Here is an 11755-nt window from a genome sequence, read left to right as displayed (position 1 = left end):
TCCAGTCGCCAACCGAAAGTTGGGAGGAATCACTGCGGCCCTGATGGCTCGACTGAAACACTCTGGCCCCGAAACACGTACTCGGCTGCTGGCAGGCGCATCTCTGTTGTGGCCTTTCCGATGAGCTCTGTTCCTGTCAACCAAACCTTGAACGAGGATAGATCTCGCGTCAAAGCCTAGGTCCCTGGGGTCGACTGGAATCCTCTGCCCAACACTATGAGGGCGCCTGTCATCTCGATGTCGAGGCGCATATGACCCACTCCTCGGGGGAGGGGTTGGCAGTCGACGTCGATCATCACGATCGGATCGGTGATCATACTACTCATTCCTTCTGTACTGATCATGCCGGTCACCACGTCCCTCATGCCTCGGGGGCGACCTCGGGCTGTGAGCCGACTGGACTGTATCTGTTGCAACGGATCGACTGTGGATCCTATTCCGCGACTGAGAAACAGCGGAATTCTGGTTTCCCGCCGCCCGGAGCAACGCTCTGATCTGCAACAAGCCCCTTCCAGCCTTCGACTGGGAGGGCTGAATCGATTCTGCTATACAGGCCGCGGCGGCCAAATTCTAAACTGGGGTTCGGTATACCTGCGTCGGCGGGAAGAGCTGGCATCGACTAGACTCGGGAGCCCGCTGACGCGCTTGCTCGTCGAGTGCTCGCTGAAGATTCTCCAGTCGAGTGCGCTCGGCCAAGTTAGCCAAGCGCGCGTCCTCCAAGGCCCGGGCCTCGGGGGTCTCTCTGACGATAGGGGTGTGGAGTGCGTCCATGTTCCGGCGGCGAAGCTCCTCTCGCTGTAATGACGTGAGATGTTCGGGGAGATACTCATCGTGGGGATGCGACGGGTCACCCCCACCCGCGCCTCCATCAGCGCGAGGGAAACCGGGAGGACTGTGCGTTCCATCGACCGCCAGAACCTCAGCCGATGGGTCGCTGCTGTCGCACTCGGATGCGGTCTCCGCGGAGCCAGTCGACAGGTCGAACAGGCCGCAGAGGGATTCGTCGGGCTCGATTGCTGCGACTTGTGGGGCGGCCGACTGGCGAGCCACGGCATGCCTCGCCCACCTCTGAAGTCTCGACCGACCGGAGCGCTTGCGCCGGTGGGAGACAGAGCGGGGAGACGACACGGGGGCCGACCGATACTGGGTCGACGGCTGCCGCAGGAGGACGCCACGGACGCATGCGCGGAAGTGCGTCGCACCGCGGACGGGGAGTGCGTCGATGTCGAGTGGTGCCTCCTGAAGCCAGGCGGAGTCGTCGGCGATGAATGTGAGCGCGCCGAGGCGGATCTCGCGGCCCTCCACCAAAACTCCGCACGAAACCATGATCGAAGGGATCGGAAAAATCACAACTTCTCCAATCAGGCGCTAAGATTCCTGCCCCACGGTGGGCGCCAACTGTCGTGGTTCTAACTCTGACAGTGATGTAGGAGGGTGTGTATAGAGAGGCTAGATCTTAGCTGTTGGGAAGTTGTAAACACACCAAGATGTACGAGTTCAGGCCCTTCGCGGAGGAAGTAACAGCCCTACGTCTCGGCGCCCGGAGGCGGTCGATTGGATTATAGGCGTGTGAATAACAGGGGTGCGAACCCTTCATACTGAGGAGGGGGTGGCTTATATAGAGTTCGCCGGCCCCCTCCTGCCCTCAGTAATGCAGGGTTTAAGGTACATTTAAGGTCGGGCGTTACTGGTAACGCCCCTAATAAAGTGCTATAATGACCATAAAGACTACTTAACAGCTGACCGTTTGCCTGCGGAGTGACTATAGGTCTCCTGGCAGTCGAGTGGTTGGCTTCATGGTCGAGTGATAGCTTCTTGGTCGAGTGTCTTGAACCCGTCGAGTGGGATACCTTCAAGTCGATTGAAAGGTGACTTCTTCTAGGGATGTCCTAGGGTAGGGATCTTTGGACAGGTCCGTGCCCCTACCCTAGGTACATGGCTTCATCAGCTGCAGTGTTGCATAGGCGAAACATGGAAACTTCTGCAGCATGCAGTTTGTGTGGTGTTCATGACTCATGGAGACATGCTTTGTTGGACTGCCCTATGTCCAGGAGCACGTGGGCGCTATCATCCGAAGCCATCCTGGATCAACTGAGCATTAACCAACATGATTGTGCTAAGGATTGGATCTTTGTCATGGGTAGAACTTTTGAACCGAAGGAATTTATCAGGTTTGCAATAACTCTTTGGGCCATCTGGGGTGCGAGGCGCAAGGCAATATATGAAGATATATTCAAAAGCCCATATGTAGTTCATGGCTTCGTTAACTCTTACCTAGGAGAACTTCTTCAGCTATCTCAAAAGAGTGAGCCCCATGGGAGTGCAGCAGCTCGGCGGTCGGGTTGGCTAGCACCACCCGAGAATTTTATGAAACTAAATGTTGATGCAGCAGTGAGTAGGGTAGGAAACCATGGAACGGTGGGTACAATATGCAGAAACAGCGAAAGACTTTTCTTGGCGCGTCGGCCTATGTTTTCAGAAATCAAAATGATGCAGCTACCCTTGAAGCGCTAGCTATCAGGGAAGGTTTGGCTCTAGCCCAAGATCTGAATTTGAACAGTGTACATCTCGCTTCAGATTGCCAAGGTGCTGTGTCAGAAATCAAGAAGGGGAGTGGATCAACCTACGGAGCTATCATCGAAAAGATCAAGATGACGGCTACGTCTTTTACGTCATGTAATATAGTTCATGAGTATAGGAGCTCCAATAAGGAGGCTCACAATTTAGCGAAGCATGCTCTAAAGTTAGGGTCTGGTGGTCATGTTTGGCTAGGCCAGCCAGAGGGAATTCCTTTAGTCCTTGTAAATATTGTGACGGTTTGAAATAAAAGCTTCGCGAGATTGCCTAAAAAAACGTAAAAAAAAAAGCGGTCGACAGTATGCGGGAGGATTACAGAGGAGGCGCTCGAGGGAGACCAAGCGCGCGAGGAGGTCGAGTGGATCCAGCGCCACGCGGTTCAGCCGATGCGCGCGAGGGGAGCCGATCCGGCCGATGAGGGGGTCCAGCGGACTCCCGGGATGCGGATGAACAAGGGGCCGACCGATCCAGCCGGCGCGGTCGATCCGCCTGCGAAGTGGAAAGGGGGGACGTGGTCACGTGGGTGATGATGGCCGGCCGGTGCCTCATCTGCTAGAAATTGCTCGCAGTTATACTTCAGTTTCTATGCACGCATTCATGGCGATTGATGTGCCAATCCTTCTGGTGCCGAGTGGTACGTCTATATATTCTTCCTCCCACACTCTTCGCTCATCCTCTCTAGCTCCCCGTGCTGATTGGGCATCCTGCTCTGGTTGTGGTAGGGTTCCTTCTATTTCTTTTCGTTTCATGTATGATTCATTTTTGTGCGAAGCAATTAGATATCCTCTCATACCAAAAATTGTGTGTACAGGTGATGTTCATACTAGCTGTGCTCGATTGATTTTATTTTGGAGCTTGGCACTGGAATTGTTTTTGCTTAGCAGTTGCGCGCGCCGCCACGACGTTGGTCGCCAGCATCAAGCTGCCAGGTAATTCCCCGCCTCCAGGCCGCCATTGCTCCGGACTAGTTCTGCTGCTCAAGTGCGAGACATTCCTCATTGCCTCTCTGCTCCAATCACTTATCAAATTTGAAGTTTCCCCGAGACAAATTGGAACATGCAAAGAAGATCTGTGCTCTCAGGCATCCCTGAGTATAGCACGAACACAATTTTTATATGTGTATCATTCACACCATTGTATTACTATTAATTATTGTTGTTGTCAATTGGGGGCAATAATATATGGAGGACTAAAGATGCAGGAGGCATCCCTGGAGAGTGGAGGTGCATGTGGAAGCATTGATACAGTGGGAGATAAGACCTCAACTAGGATCATGTAAGGCAGCAAAGATCAACACCAAATCCGATAATAAAATAGTATATGCTTATTTCTAATCAGGTTTTGGTTCTAAACTTCAGATTGGTTTTGGAAAAGGGTTCCTGCTGGTCCAAGATCAATGTTACGAAGTGGTACAAAATCAAAACAAAAATCATTACTTCCATTAAGAATAGGCAAGTTGAAGAAGAGACAAACTATTTACTTCAGATAATCCCCTTTTCAGCCTCCAAATCAATGAGTTTGTGTTCTTAAAATGATTTTGTCTCCTTGCATACAAGGTTCCGTTACCAAATGCAGTGACAAAATTGTCCGCAATGGAGTTGAGGAAGAGGTGGGAGGAGTGCAAGTAGTGGTGGGTTAAGACAGTAACGACTGATGTTTCACCAGCTCAAGGCCATCTCCCGTCGACGTCCTCCATAACTAGGATCCACTCATTGCCACCCACGCATCTACCTCTGTTGCGAACAATGATATGCATAATCACCTTTTTTGGGTCTGTTCAGTTTTCTGCATGGTAATAATTTTATTGCTAAAACATGGAGTATTTTGTTGCATTTATGTATTTGTTTTTGGTAGGAAAGCTCTGGTAGATGTGGTCCATTCCGTACTTAATATCATATAAATGATTCTATAATTTTATCCTAATGATTAACCAACTGTTGAGGAGTTCACCATGGTTTGTTAGATTTCTGAAAAACATATTGGATGACTAGCTTTGACAATATGAAACACAAATAATTGGCACCTCTGTATCATTAAGCTAGCTCCAAGTGTAGTGTTATGTCATCTCATGCCATGGCATCCTTTGTTTAGTTAGGTGATGTTATTGTCCAGAATGGTGCGACTTGTATCATCGTTCAGTCTGTTATTTAGTTCGCCAAAGTGCAAGGAGTTCTGCCAACAACATCATATGGGATAGGTACAATACAATTGCAACTTGAAATCAGTAAGACTACCATTGTCTTAGGAAGTTAGGATGATGCATGACCATGATCATTTGTTTGTACTTCAAATTACTACTTTCATTCTCTTCTTATTATTTACTTTTTTGTGTAATTTAATTGTTGTAGGGCTGGGTTAGATTAAATATCTTGGTGCTGGTCGTCGTAGAGAAGAATTGTCAATAGGTTTGCTAACCTGCATTTCTCACGTTGCTGTCTAAAACACTTTTTTTTGCAGGGTCTTTAACACTTATGTTACTTACCTCATGTTGATGAGAAGGTGGAAGTTTGCGAGATCCTTGATATTATGACTGAATCCTTGTCGGATAAATATTTGGGTCTTTCATCAATGATCGGTGTTGATCGGGTGGATTGCTTTAAGCATCTTATTGAAAGAATACAGAAGCTAGTGAATGGGTGGAAAGAAAGAACGTTATCTTATGGTGGTAAGGAGGCTCTAATCAAAGCGGTGGCTCAAGCCATCCCGACATATGCGATGGGTGTATTCAAATTTCCAAAAAAAATATGTAAGGGAATCACTGATACTATATCGCATTTTTGGTGGGGTGACGGTGAAGACCAACGAAAATTACATTGGTTTGCATGGTGGAAGATGTGCGTCCCTAAGGTATGGGGTGGTATGGGTTTCCGTGATATCCAAAGTTTCAATCTTGCAATGCTTGCTAAACAATGCTAGCGTCTCATTGATAATTATGATTCGCTATGTGCAAAAGTTTTAAGATCAAAGTACTATCCTTCTGGTGACTTGTTAAACTGTGATCTAAAGAAGGGATCCTCCTATGCATGGCAAAGCATTGAGATATTCCTGTGCGATCCAGAACACAACACTAAATATATGGACCAGGTGGTCTTGCCTGAATTGATTGCGGTGGCATCATGGTATTTGTGGTGGCAGAGGAGAAGCATAACTCGGCAGGAACCAGTGCAATCTCCAACGCGGACGAGCCAGGCGATTCAAGCTTTGTCTTTGAACTTCGTACGGGCTGCATGTAAACCAACGACGATCCCGCGTCTTAATCACTGGAAAAAACCACTACGGAATCAGTTGGCCCTCAATGTCGACGCTGCGTTTTCAGAGGATACTAACTCGGGGGCATGCGGCGCCATTATCCGGGACGGGGACGGGGGGGGGGGGGGGGGCTTATTTGTTGCGGCATCTTCGGCAAAACTTGAACATGTTGCGGATGTGGTATCGGCGGAAGCTGCGGCTCTGGTTGAAGGCTTAAAATTGGCTAATATAGTTGGGAGCAACTCCTTGTCGGTACAAACGGATAGTCTGATTTTAGTGGAGGCTCTTCAATAAAACTCTGGGCACTCGATGGTGGCAGGCCCAATTCTTGAAGAATGCCGTTTACTGATAGTTAATTTTGGAAAGGTCGTTATTGAGCATTGTAACCGCGAATCAAATATGGTGGCTCATGTGCTAGCGCAGAATGAAAGTGTTGATCCACCAAACTTGTGGTTGGACTCACCTCCAGGTTTTATTTCTAATTATTTAACGGACGATATAAGTGTTGTTTAATTTTAATAAAGCTAGCCATGATGGCCTTTCCTTAAAAAAAAACCCATCCAAGCCCTATACATGTATTTGTATACTAAAACAATTTGTTGGAGACAAGTATTTTTCTCATTTGAGAAAGTAAACATTTAGCAACTTTAATACTTTGTGCCTCCGTATATTTGCATAAGTTCCTGTCATCCTGTTGGGAAAACAGATGGTTCCAGCAACGCGTGCATTCTTTTCACTTAAATCTTTCTAAACACCGCTCCTTGCATATTGACATGTCCATTGGTATAAAAATTAGTGACATCAACTAATCAATAATAACATCAGATATTTCAGATAACGAGAGAAGTGAATGGGTGCAGGGAGAGGGAAAGCAAGATCATTGACAAGTGTCAATGATCTACGAGTCAATACAAGTCATTTCAAACATCAACATATCAGTACAACAAGCGCAGTCCTGGACCTAACAAATGGACTCCGATCTTGGTACACATGATACTAAGAGGATGGCCAACTTGACCTGATAAATTATAGAAGATGGCAGTTACGTAAAATGATAAATATTTGGTCTGCCTACATGAATATTTGGTTTGCGTACATAATGATTAAGAAGTTTTTCACTGAAAATAGGAATTCAGTTCTTCCATGTCAATATATTTGTAGAAATTTCTATCATTCTACTTGAAAAATGGATGGGCGCAACAATGCGTACCAATCATGATCTAGTATACACGTATTAGAAAAGGAAATGTTGCAAGTATCTCAGCCCCTCGTCGATGCTCATGCACCTACAATCCAACAACACCCCGAGCCTCACCTTTTCCATCAGCTTCTCTTCTCCGCTCACTTTGACCACGACCTCATCCTCTATCTTCATCCCGGCGCGGGCATCCCTTGCGTGGCCCAGGCCCCCTCCCCCCGCCACTGACGAGCGCTCCGGCCCTTGACGCCGGCACCTTGGCGTCCATCATGACGATCACCCCAGCCCGGTCATCGCGTTCCGGTCACTCACGTCCACCTCAACTGGAACACGCCACCGAAGGCCTTCTAAACGCCGGCGTCAGACGCAACAATGGCGAACGAGAGCGTGTTCTGTCCATCAGCCGCGAAGAGGACGATGCCAAATGCGACATCGGCAAGGGCCAGGCGAGGCACTGGGAGTGAGCGGCCGCGGGAGGCCGCGTTGCGAGGAGGAGCATCAGTCGCCGGCATTGACGTTGTTGTCGGTCAATGTTGGTAGCCGAGAATTAGAGGAATCTGAATTGCTTGTGTAACATTAGACAACATGATTGTCGACGATGAAAGGAATTTGGACTATGACAATGTTGATAGCCATGTGAAGCCTACCAGGAACGCAGATGAGTTCACTGCATTCCTTAAGATCTATCGGAGAATCGAGAACTGTGTTTTCCACAACCAACTCTAGCATGATATGATATTATTAAGCATCGGTGGCAACTCTATGGGGGAGATAGGTCCCCATTTGTATTCATTTCTATTCTTTTTTTTGCGGGGAATATTCGAATAACCGTTCGCATTACTCAATCGTACTAGCGATGCTTCTTCTCAAATGGTGTGCTATCCATGCGCAATGTAAGCTTCATATATAAACAACCACTTCCCCTAAAAAATAAAAAAAAATAAACAACCACTCTGACTAATTGTTAAATGCAAATGCTATGTATATCTTTTTTTTTACTTGTGTCTACTTTTATTTCTTGAGAAGTTCTTACGTTTTTTATTCGTGATTCTGCATTTATTTTTTTGATGTATCAGTTATTTGTTACTAGTACTAGATAACCAGAGACTAATATGAATATTAATTGTTTTATTATCCTCTATAGGCAGAACCTTGGAAGACGTAGAAAACGTTAAGATCAAGTTAAATGGTCTGTGCTTCCGCGATCCAAACTGCAAAGACCCTTCCATATGTTTCTGTTGTTTTGCGAACCATCTTTGTTATGCTTCTTTGGATGATTGCATGGCCGACTGTCGAAATGCTTCTCCGTTAGACCCGGCGGCAGCGATGATACGTTCTCCATCACCCTCCTATCTAATCTAGTCATATGGCTTTCTAAGGATGATGCCAGATGTGCTCATGAATAAATTAGTATAATAAACAATGTTGTTATATTTGTTTTTCAAGAGTTGAGAAGTTATATAATTATGAGTTTTCATTATAAATTAATTACTTATTACTGTCTTAATTGGTTTGTTGATTTCAAGCCTCGACTTGTTTCGATATGTTGTCCAAAAGGGGAAACTCTACCTATCATACGTCTGATGGAATGTTTCCATCAGACTGCTCCATTATTATCCGCATAAAAAGGAAAATTCTTGTGAATCAAGCATTCTTAAACACAATTGGTGAAGATCCTACCCTTACATAATCGATCATGGACTGAGCAGTCCCCAAAGAATTGCGTTTCCAACGATTGCAGGTTACAACACGAACACGTATGCAAACAGATAAGCTAAAACAGAACCATGGCCACCAGCACATATACACGTATTACAAGAGGAAATGCTGCAAGTATCTGAGCCCCGCGTCGACGCTCACGTACCTACAATCCAACAACACCCCGATCCTCACCTTCTCCACCAGCCTGTCCTCGCCGCTCACCTCGACCACGACCTCCGCCTCGAGCTTCCCGCCGCCGCATCCCGGCGCAGGCAGCGCCACCGTGGCCCACGCCTCCCCCCTCACGCCACAGCTGAGCGCTCCGGCCCTGGACGCTGGCACCTTGGCGTCCATCATCACGATCGCCGCAGCTGGCGCGACCCCGTGCCCCGTCCGAACAGCCGTCCACCGCACGCTCCAGTGCTTGCCCGGCCCGGCCACCGCGTTCCGGTCACTCACGTCCACCGCGAACTGGAACACGCCCCCGGGGGCCTTCTTTACGCCGGCGTCGGACGCAGCGACGGCGAACGAGAGCGTGTTCTTTCCGCCGGCCGCGAAGAGGTCGATGGCGAATGTGACGTCGTCGAGGGCCAGGCGAGGCGCTGGGAGTGAGCGGCCGCGGGAGGCGGCGGCGTGGAACAGCGCGAAGAGGCGCCGGTGCGGCGAGGAGCATCGGTCCCCGGCATTGACGTTGTTGTACAAGGGGAGGAGGCCGATGGCGGAGGGGTAGTGGCAGCGGCAGAGCCGCGCCCAGAGGTGGTCGTCGGAGAAGGCGGCGTGCCAGGAGGTGGAGACGCAGGAAGCCGCGGCGAGAGACGCCGCATCGAGGAAGTTGGCCACGAGGGAGAGCGCCTCCCACGGAGGCGGCCGAGACGGCGCTGACCGTGGCGGCATTGTCGTCGCTCCGTCGTCGCGCATGTGTTCGACGCTGTAGTTATGGGTATAGAGATTCAAGGTCGGAGATCGATGCGTGCACAACAGTCCGCGCTCGAGCGCTTATATCGATCGGGGCGCGCGTACGATTCAGGAGAGGGGGAGGATTCCAGAGTTTGCTATTGGGGGGAGACTCTGCCACGCTGGGCGGTTCGTGGGCGCGGGCGGAGCACACGTGGTCGGGGAGGACTGCTGTGGCGAGGCGTGAGCTTGGCGCGTGGCCAGCGAGGGACAGAGCGTGCCGAGACGGTCCCGTGCGCGCCCCGCTGCACGGGCTGCCCTCGACGAGCAGCGCGCGTGTCCGAGAAGGACACACGGTGGTCATCTGTACCTAGGTTGCGGCAAAGACCTGATGGCGCGCGTCGCCGCAGGATGCAACGTGCGAGCAGGACTCTGCTTGACACGTGGCTGCGATGGACCGACTCGACCGTACGCCGGTTTTAGCTTTTTTATTCTCGAGAGTATGGCGATGACGTACCATATATCTATAGAAGGCAGAAAGTTTAATTACAAGGTGCATGACGGCGAATCAACCTGTGGCTGTGGTTGAATTGATTAGGTGGACAGTGGTATCCTCAACCCACCAGGGTTCAAATCCTGGTGCTCGCATTATTACTGGATTTATTTCAGGATTTCCGGCGATGCGCTTTCAGTGGGAGGAGATGTTCCCGTCGATGACGAGGCGCCTACGGGCTCAGTCTCTCGGAGGTGCTCATAGGGGTAGGGTGTGCGTGTGTGCGTTCATAGAGGTGAGTGTATGCGCGTGTATATAAGCGCTTGTGTCTGTATTGATGCTCAAAACAAAGGTGCACGACCAAGATGCGAACATCTCGACTGACATAAACCCACATCAACATCAGCTAAACAAGACTAGTCACTCTCACGAAAGGATTTAATCCTCCTACACTGAAGCTAGCCAGCATTCAGTCCCGGACCTCCAGAAACACCTGCTCAACAAGTTGTGGTGGTGATCTCTACTTATGAATTCTGTTGAACACCCTGACATTCCTCTGCTTCCACAACGACCAAGCGGTACCAATCACAAACAAGTCGAATCCACGCTTGATACGTCTGGTGAATTTTTTTCTCTTATCAAGCCACCAATCTGTAAACATGATCCGTAGGGCCTCGAAGCATCGATCCCGCACTTCTCTAGCATACAGACATTGTGTGAGGATGTGGTCCACGTTATCCTCGTCTTGTAGGCAGGTGAAAATAAGGCGATGGCTCATCTTGAAGTCCGTGTTCGGCCCTTCGATCCGAGGTCCACAGTCGATACTGAACGGTGTGCCACGCAAAGATTTTACACTGCAAAGGCGCCCAGCTCCTCCAAATGCAACCCGCCGTCCAACATCTAGTCAAGCCCAGGCACAAGCTTGAGTAGACGGACTTCGTTGTGTAGGTCCCTTTTTCATCTGCAGGCCAATGAAATAGGTCAGGTTGTTCTTCATTCCTATACACTGTGTTGATCGTGTGGCATAGATTGGCCACTTGGATGTGTGCCATAAATGAAATGTCTCCGCGAACATCCTGAGCCCACGCGTTATTGATGAGGGCCCATTGCACTGTCCTGGTGTTACGGACACGAGCGGTGACAAGTGATACGACCATTTTGCATCATACTTTTATATCGATATTTATCGCATTATGGGCTGTTGTTACACATTATGTCACAATACTTATGCCTATTCTCTCTTATTTTATAAGGTTTACATGAAGAGTGGGAATGCCGGCAGTTGGAATTCTGGACTGGAAAAGGAGCAAATATTAAAGACCTATTCTACACATATCCAAAAGTCCTGAAACTCCACGGGAGTTATTTTTAAAATATATACAAAATACTGAGCGAAGAAAGTACCAGAGGGGGGCCACCCACCATCCACGAGGGTGGGGGGCGCGCCCTACCCACTGGGCGCTCCCCCTGCCTCGTGGGCCCCCTGGTGGCCCTCTGATGCCCATTTTTGGCTATATGGAGTTTTTCGTCAAGGAAAAAATCATAAGCAAGCTCACGGGACGAAACTCCGCCGCCACGAGGCGGAACCTTGGCGAAACCAATCTAGGGTTCCGGCGGAGCTGTTCTACCGGGGAAATTTCCCT

The 11755-nt window shown here is 49.2% G+C and overlaps 1 protein-coding gene and 1 long non-coding RNA gene across 2 annotated transcripts; one reads left to right on the top strand and one right to left on the bottom strand.

The window, feature by feature from the left end:
- The first annotated feature begins 2860 nt into the window (after window positions 1–2860).
- LOC125545052 lies at window positions 2861–5549 on the top strand. The gene is made up of 5 exons (XR_007299876.1): window positions 2861–3211; window positions 3389–3506; window positions 3773–3852; window positions 3936–4369; window positions 5035–5549. It is a non-coding gene; the product is annotated as an uncharacterized LOC125545052 (long non-coding RNA).
- A 3162-nt stretch (window positions 5550–8711) lies between these two features.
- LOC125548730 (probable F-box protein At5g04010) lies at window positions 8712–9735 on the bottom strand. Its single transcript, XM_048712276.1, has one exon. It carries the CDS (start codon window positions 9641–9643, stop codon window positions 8837–8839), a length of 807 nt encoding a protein of 268 aa, XP_048568233.1. The 5' UTR covers window positions 9644–9735; the 3' UTR covers window positions 8712–8836.
- Window positions 9736–11755: the final 2020 nt, after the last annotated feature.

This window comes from Triticum urartu, chromosome 3 (assembly GCF_003073215.2).
Source record: "Triticum urartu cultivar G1812 chromosome 3, Tu2.1, whole genome shotgun sequence".
NCBI classification, from domain to species: Eukaryota; Viridiplantae; Streptophyta; class Magnoliopsida; order Poales; family Poaceae; genus Triticum; species Triticum urartu.
Note: the sequence above shows the minus strand (reverse complement) of the source record. Positions and strands in the feature narration are given on the sequence as shown.

What these genes read in the sequence shown, in the direction of transcription:
- LOC125548730 (XM_048712276.1), bottom strand. Translation starts at nt 9,643, where the DNA reads ATGCGCGACGACGGAGCGACGACAATGCCGCCACGGTCAGCGCCGTCT.